Source organism: Belonocnema kinseyi, chromosome 4 (assembly GCF_010883055.1).
Source record: "Belonocnema kinseyi isolate 2016_QV_RU_SX_M_011 chromosome 4, B_treatae_v1, whole genome shotgun sequence".
In the NCBI taxonomy this organism is placed as follows: domain Eukaryota; kingdom Metazoa; phylum Arthropoda; class Insecta; order Hymenoptera; family Cynipidae; genus Belonocnema; species Belonocnema kinseyi.
The window spans coordinates 148,342,480-148,350,385 of NC_046660.1; the positions used below are offsets into that span (position 1 = coordinate 148,342,480).

Consider the following 7,906-nt stretch of genomic DNA (forward strand, 5'->3'; position numbering starts at 1 on the left):
ATTAAGTTGGATATTGTTTGGCTGTCAAGTTTAGAGTCTTTGAGAAGAGTCTTTGTTTTACTGACTATTGTTTTTGTGGGGTCCTTTTTAAGTTTTTTGTATTAATCGTCAGTTAGAAGGTCCATGATTTTGTTGTTATAGTCTTCTTTATTCATTATTACTGTTGTGTTGCCTTTGTCTGCGGGTAATATTATAATATCTTTATTTTGATTAATTTCTTTAATTGCGGTTTTTTCTTGTTTTGTTAAGTTTGAGGATGGAACTTGAGCTTGGCGTAAAATGTTGGCCGTCCTTCGTCGTATTTCATTTGCTTTTTGGGTTGAAACAGTATATATTGTGGATTCTAAATTGCTGATTATTTCTTCTTTTGGGATTTTCGATGGAGCTACAGAAAAATTATGTCCTTTAGATAAGGCTGAAATCATTTCATTGCTGAGAGGGTGGTCATAGATGTTTTTTACTGTATTTGTTAGTTTTGTTCGCTTTACTGGAAGTAATTTGTCAAATTTTGTTTTTTGTTTTTGGGTGGAAAGCTCTTTAATCCGTTGGGATTGGTCAAACGATATGCGGTCCAATGTGGACCAAATGTCAAATCTGAGGGTATTTGATAGGAAAAGTTATTCGATTTTATCAATCAATTACATCCTAATATCCAGTTCACCATGGAAATAGAACAAAACGGAAAATTGCCTTGTTTGGACGTATTAGTTTACAGAAAGTCTGATAACACATTAGGACATGAAGTTTACAGAAAACCCACGCATACAAACAGATACTTACATGCCTCCTCCCACCATCACCCATCTCAAAAACAATCGGTCATCAACTCCCTTGTATACAGAGCTTTCTCCATAACAGACAAAGATAACTTACAAAAGGAATTACAAAACGTTAAACAAATGCTAATACAGAACGATTACACAAACAAACAAATTGTTAAATCAATAAGAAAACACACTCAAAAAAGCAAGTCAACACAACCTACGAAAGAAAGAGAGAGTAAAATGACCACCACTCTACCCTACATCCAAGGTGTCACAGAACAAATAAGAAGAATTCTCAACAAACACAACATCCAAATCATATATAAACCACCTGCGAAAATAGGACAACTACTAAATAACCCTAAAGATAAAAAGGCACCCTTCAGTGATCCAGGAATATATAAAATCCCTTGTTCTTGTGGCAGTCTATATTGGAGAAACCGGGAGAGCGTTGAGCCAACGTATGAAGGAACATGAAAGTAAAGTCAGGCTAAAACACTTACGCAATCAGCACTAGCTGAACATCATATCAAAACAGGTCATAACATTTTATTTGATGAAACAACAGTCATTGCAAAGGCACACAACAAATTTCCAAGAAAACATAGCGAAGCAATCGAAATCTTAAAACACCCTAATAACATCAATAGGGACAATGGATATAATACCAATCCGATTTGGCTTTCCGTTCTCCCGGATTTTTTAAAAAAGACTTGATTGGCCAATCAAGTGCGACCAGTCCCCACGGTGGGGCGCTCTGGCCAATCACAGGCATCGTAGAAAGTATACCTAAGAACATCATGACTTGTTTCCTCAGTTTCAGGTCAGCCCCAAAGATGTGAACTGCAATGTTCACGAAACGTCGGCAAACAATTCGTAGATTTTTACACGAGTGAAACCCGAAATATCTCTTTTTATCAAAATGTTAAAATGTTAAAATGTTAAAATTCTTTGAAATTCCTTTAAATTATAAAAATGAATTGAAAATTCATTGAAGTCTTTTTAAGCATCCTCAAATATTTTTCTGCTTTCTGAATTTATGTCCGAAATAATTTCATTCAGAGATTGTCCATTGAAAAACATAAATTAAAATTTTGAACGCTTTCGATTTATTTATGATTATTAATTTTTTATAAATAACCTTCCAAATTTACAATTATAAATTTGAAGACTTGAACCGCATCGAGTTGAAAATTATTCTTATTGTATAGTTGAAAATTTTTGAAAATTAAATTTTTAAGTCTTTGAATTTGTATTGATTCAATCTTCAATACTCTAATCTACAAACATTTCCAAGTTTCCAAGGAATTTTCAAATGACTACAGTAATTTAATATGAGATTTTAAAGGATTTGATGCATCTCAGGATATTTTACTAGATTCCAAGGAATTTTCAATTGATTTCAAGAATTTAGTATGAGATTTTGAAGGATTTAAAATATTTTAGGATATTTTGGAAATTGCAAGAAATTTTCAAGAGCTTTGCAAAATTTCAAGAGATTTTAAAGGATTTCAAATATTTTAGGAGGTTTCAGAACATTTTAAGGAATTTTCAATTAATTTCAATAATTTAAAGTAATTTCAAAGAATTTTAAATATTTTTTTCTATTTTTCCGGTTGAAAGTGGAACTGTTTTGTTAAAAATTTAGTTTTTTTTTGGTTGAAAATTAGACTGGGTGGAAAATAAATTTCTGTTGCGCAAAGTTCACGTATTTTATTAAAAATGCATTTTTTCATATACAATTCAGCCTTTTGGATAAAATTTAACTTTTTGTTTAAAACTAATTTAAAAATAAAAAAAAAATTTTGTATTTTATTCAAATTTTTTTTTCAAATGGGGATCGAGATACTGACACCTGTGACGGGTTTAAATAAGAATTAACCTTTATTTTGTTGAAGGGCGATATCAGTAGATATCGCAACTTTATATAATGAGTTACACAGTGGTACAAGTCCGTAAATCGATACACATCTAGCACAGAGCTTTGTCTGTCGAAAACTGAAAAGGGATGCTGGAAACGCAGGTCAGTTTGAGGTCCCAACTATTTGGAACCTGGAGTAGGGCTGACTAGGAACTCGTCACACGCCTGTTGAGAAAATGTATTTCTTGTCACGCAGCGAGCATTTAATGGTTAGATTTAAAAAAAGATGTCATAAATGAAATTTAGACGTAATCAATGTTAAGAGCACGAAAGAATGAGAAATCTTTATATTAAAATATATTCACTCTTTCATGTATTGGAATGGGTTATGAATGCTTTAGATTATAAGTGATTTTTTGTATATACCTACACAAGGCCCTCGGGGCCTCAGTAGTCCTTGCGCCGTGTCTACGGACAGGTGATTCTGTATCTTTCGGTCAATAAACAAAAGTATTCTTATATCAAGTATGAAAGAAGTGTAATTCACTAGACCGTCACATAATTTTGGCGATCCTAGCCACAATCCCTTTGATCGATACGACGTTCTTCGGGGATCAAAAAAGAATTTAGTGAAGTTAAGACAGTTAAGTGCAGTTAAGTGGATTGTGACAACATAGTCCCATATGTGTGAAAACCTGCGAGGTTTCAAAGATAGCGCAAGTGTACTACCAGGGGATATAAGGATTATCAGTAAACGATTAATATTTAGCCAAAAGAGATCATGCTAATAGTGCAAATCAAGTGAATCTACTAGTGACTCTTAAGAAAGGCGCGACGTCACTCTTCAAAGGGGACACCATGGGAGGCTAAGAATTTCCCGATTTTCCGGCCAGCCGTCTGCCTACGGAGCTGCAGGATCCTGCCTGGCCCTGCCAACATCAGTAGACTACCATCGATTCTCAAAAGCGCCAGCGACACTCAAACTCCTGTTGCGTAAGTTTAGTAAAAATTGTAATAATTCAAAAATAGTAAGAAGTAATACGCGGCTTCTTTCTTCAAAAAAAAAAGAAACGCCTACGTTTATTTTATAAAATTAATAAGCATGGTGCAAATTGCGTCGCGACCCGAACTATCAAAATTGTGCGATAAAAATACTACCTCGCACTGGCGTTCGCAGCGTATAGACAAAATTTAATAGAATACCCGACGGTAGAATCGGAAACAAGTGAAGAATATTTAGGTAACCTAAATCCCGATACTAATCCTTTCCTCACGGCTCGAGAAATGTCTAAAGAAGATTCGTCGTGTGGTTCGCAGGAAGCATCCACAATGATGGATGACCCCATAAAATTTATTATATAAAAATTGAGTGGTATGGAAACCTTTCAAAAAAAGATAGAAGATGCGCTACGAATTTTAAACGCCGAAAATTCTCCGCGCGCAAGAGAAATTAAATATCTCGCGAAGCAGGGAAATATGCTCTTAACGGAAGATGAGAGTTCGGGAAAAGGAGAAAAATATTCCTCATGCGAAAATCGTGTTTTACGAGAACCTGAAAATTCGTCTATTCCTCCGCAAGGAAACAAGCAACTAAAAGATCCCCCTTGCCAAAGTATCGATATTCGAAAAGTAGAAAATTCGTCTCTTCCTCCACTGGGAAATAATAGAAGGGATCAGGCTGAAAATTACGGGCAAAACGTACCAGTAGTAACTCAGCATCCCCGGGAAAGCGTGCGAATATATAATTTTCAAGGCTGAGAGTCTAGAAGTAGCTCTACATCCCAGACTCCGCGAAGAAATTTCACGTCTTCTCAAGCTAATCGGTTACAGACAACGTCCTTTCCTGTGACAACGTCTCTTCCCGTGAAGGACAAGTCAGGACAAGTCAGTTAAGCGTGCGAAATCGAGATGTTCGCAGCCGGATTTACTATTGGATTTTATAATAGCCGAAAAAATTAAGGAACAAGCAAAACGCGCAATTCGCTTCAGTTCAATAGATGATTATGATCAGTTGTCCTCCGCTTTAAGGCAAAATGTAGGTATAATCAGTTCAGTTGAGTTAAGTCGATCAAAACTCCAATCTGTCAAGCAAACAGGGATTGAGACCATTCAGAATTATAATATACGGTTCCGGCAGCATTATAATGAACTAATTTATGTGGTCCAGAACGAACAATCAAATCCAACTTCGCGACGCTTAGCAATTCAAATAGAGGAAAAATCGGCAATTAAAAAATATATCATGAATTTGAAGGATGAAATCGGCGCACAAGTTCGTCCTCTCCGACCGAGTACTTTGAACGAAGCACAGCAGGAAGCCTTAGAGTCTGAGGTTTGGTATAGGGAAAAGCATCACAATAGATACTCAAATGTTAGACTACCCGGTAACAAACCCCTGACAAAACCGGCCTTTGCTCAATCTAGGACAGTATTCCAACATGCATCATCCGCCTCAAAGTACCCAAGTATTAACAACCCTCCAAATCATTCCCTGCCTTTACAACAAAGACTTCAGATGTTTTGTAAAATCTGCAAAAGGCCGGGACATAACGAATCCCAATGCTACAGTAGAGACCGAAAGTTCCCGATAGGACACTCGAACTCCCGCCCGCCGAATCGTGTCCACAATTTACAGGTGGAAGAAGAACATCGAGAAAATGTTCTGGGCCATCACGAAGATCAACTATCAACAGAGATAGAGTCTCCGCAATATCAGGAAGACTATTCTCAATTAGAGTAAACCTACATGGAACAAACAGAACAGGAAGACTTTTAGTGGACAGTAGATCCTCACTCAACCTAATCAAGGATGAGTTTGTTCAATTAAATCATCTGCGTGAAAAATTTATCAAAGTGTTCTCTATGGGAAACGACCAACACCGGACAAACGAAATAACAAAATTTAAATTCCAGGGAAAACAGCATGTGTTTGTTATTGTAACAAATGATTTCCCACTACCAGAAGATGGAATTATCGGAGTACCATTTATGTACAGTTATAAATTTAGCCTTTCAAATACTCATTTAGAATTAGACAAAGTTAAATACGAATTACACGACGATGGGATATTTGTACCAGAAAACTCGATTAAAGTAGTTAACTTTCAAGTAGAAAAGAAACAGGGGCACATGCTAATTACAGATCATCCGCATATTCTGTACTGAATTTATAGAATCCAAAACCATGAATTACGAATTCCAATTTCTAATCATACATGCCAAATGATGATGCTTTCAACTACGGAGATTCAACCCAAGTACATAAGTGTTCAGCCCGAACGCGGAAGATAGAATACATTTTATTACAATAAAGGAATTAGCGAAGAGATTAGAACTTCTCCGAGTAAACACAAGACTCTCGCATATTGAAAAAAGTAACCAAGAAGGAATAAACAAAATTATCCAAAGTTATCATGATATTTTCACCTTAGAAGGTGACCCTCTCCCATGCACAAATCTAGCAAAACACGAAATTATCTTAAAAGAGGAGAAACCCATTAACATTCCTTCTTATCACCAGCCAGAGTGTCATAAAGCTAAAATCAATCGTCAAGTAAAAGAGATGCTTAACAAACGAGTAATCTCTATGTCAAAATCACCATTCAACTCACCATTATGGGTAGTTCCGAAGAAATCCCGCTAACAATAATCGATGATATACTCGACCACTTAGGAAATGCGAAGGTTTTTCAGCATTTGATTTAAGCTCCGGATTCCATCAAATACCTATGGATCCAGAAGCAAAAAAATATACAGGCTTTAGTACACAAGAAGGTCATTTCGAATTAGAGAGAATGCCGTTCGGTCTAAAGAATTCGCCGGCAACCTTCCAGAGGATGATGGACACAGCTCTCAGAGGTTTAGTAGGAAATATTTGCTTTGTTTATCTTGACGACATCGTAGTATTCCGCTCAAGCCTCAAAGAGCACAATGAGAACATCGTCATACTCTTCGAAAGACTGCGACAAACAAGATTGAAGTTGCAGCCTAATAAATGTGGGTATCTCAGACCAGAGTTAGAATATATAGGTCAAGTTATCACCGCAGAAGGGGTAAAACCAAACCCCAATAAAATTCAAGCGGTAAGGGACTTCAAAACACCAACAAATTTCAAAACAGGTGAAATCGTTCCTGGGACTTGCCGGGTATTATCGAAAATTTATTCAGAACTTTTCCACTAGGGCTAAGCCACTAATTGACCTTACAAAGGAAAATAATCTTTTTTATTGGACATCAGGTTGCAAGACAGCCTTCGAAGTTCTAAAGAACTGCTTATGCTCCTCGCCATTATTAAGATACCCTGATTACAAAAAACAATTTGTTTTAACAGCAGATGCTTCAAATGTAGGTCTCGGAGCCATACTTTCTCAAGATGGTCATCCCTGCTGTTATATTTGTAGGACACTCAATAAACCCGAAATTAATTACGACACAACAGAAAAGGAACTGCTCGCTATAGTCTGGGCAGTCAAGCGTTTGATGCAATACCTGTTAGGAAGAAAGTTCATGATCCAAACAGATCATCAGGCCCTGAAATAGCTCTTCAATATTAAATGTCCAGCGTCTAAGCTATTCAGATGGAGACTCCGCCTTGAGAGATACCAGTATGTAGTCAAATATATAAAAGGAAAAGAAAATACAGCCGCCGATGCATTATCGCGTATGTATCCGACATGTGAAGGAGACGCTGAAGAAGGACATACAATAGAATTACCGGACATCGACAGCGAACACGAACCTTCTGAAACGGACAGCGAAAATGTTGAAATCGGGCCCATGAAGCTTAGATTCATGGAACCTAAGGACGAAAAAGAAGTAGCTGACGAATATCGGGCATGGAAAAGAACTCGACTCCCTAGTAAAGTTAAGACAAAATCTGTCGCTAGCGGCAAAAACTGGATAAAAGTGAGTAAACAAAATTTGTTTTCCCTTTTATGAATCCAACTCCCCGATTATCAAGAAGAAGACTGGATTAAACTACTGTATAAGAAGATCAAGGACTTCACTAATCGTAAGAACTGGAAAATCTTCAAGTTCCACATGGAAGACCCTTTAATAATAAACACTGAAAAAGTGCGGTTGCATGACATGCTTAAATTTCTTCTTCATAGAAAATTCCCGGAACATGCACTCTTTGTATGTGATCGACCAAACAAAGAATTAACGGAAGAAGACAAAGAAAACCTTTTGTCTGAAGCACATGGAAATATCGGATCAGGTCACTTTGGAGAAAATAAAACCATAAAGCGACTTAGAGAAATTATCTCTTGGGATAATATGG

At 36.6% G+C, this 7,906-nt stretch overlaps 1 protein-coding gene across 2 annotated transcripts in view; it reads right to left on the reverse strand.

Annotated features, from left to right (window-relative positions):
- LOC117172073 overlaps positions 1 to 7,906 on the reverse strand; it is a 70,329-nt gene that overhangs the window by 49,440 nt on the left and 12,983 nt on the right. The window contains exon 4 of one of the 2 annotated variants that reach the window (XM_033359828.1): positions 2,732 to 2,850. The exons of the other annotated variant lie outside the window; for it this stretch is intronic. Coding sequence (XP_033215719.1) covers positions 2,843 to 2,850 — 8 coding nt within the window. The 3' untranslated portion in view covers positions 2,732 to 2,842. Of the gene's footprint in view, positions 1 to 2,731; positions 2,851 to 7,906 lie in introns of those variants that run through there. 2 annotated transcript variants of the gene reach the window in all.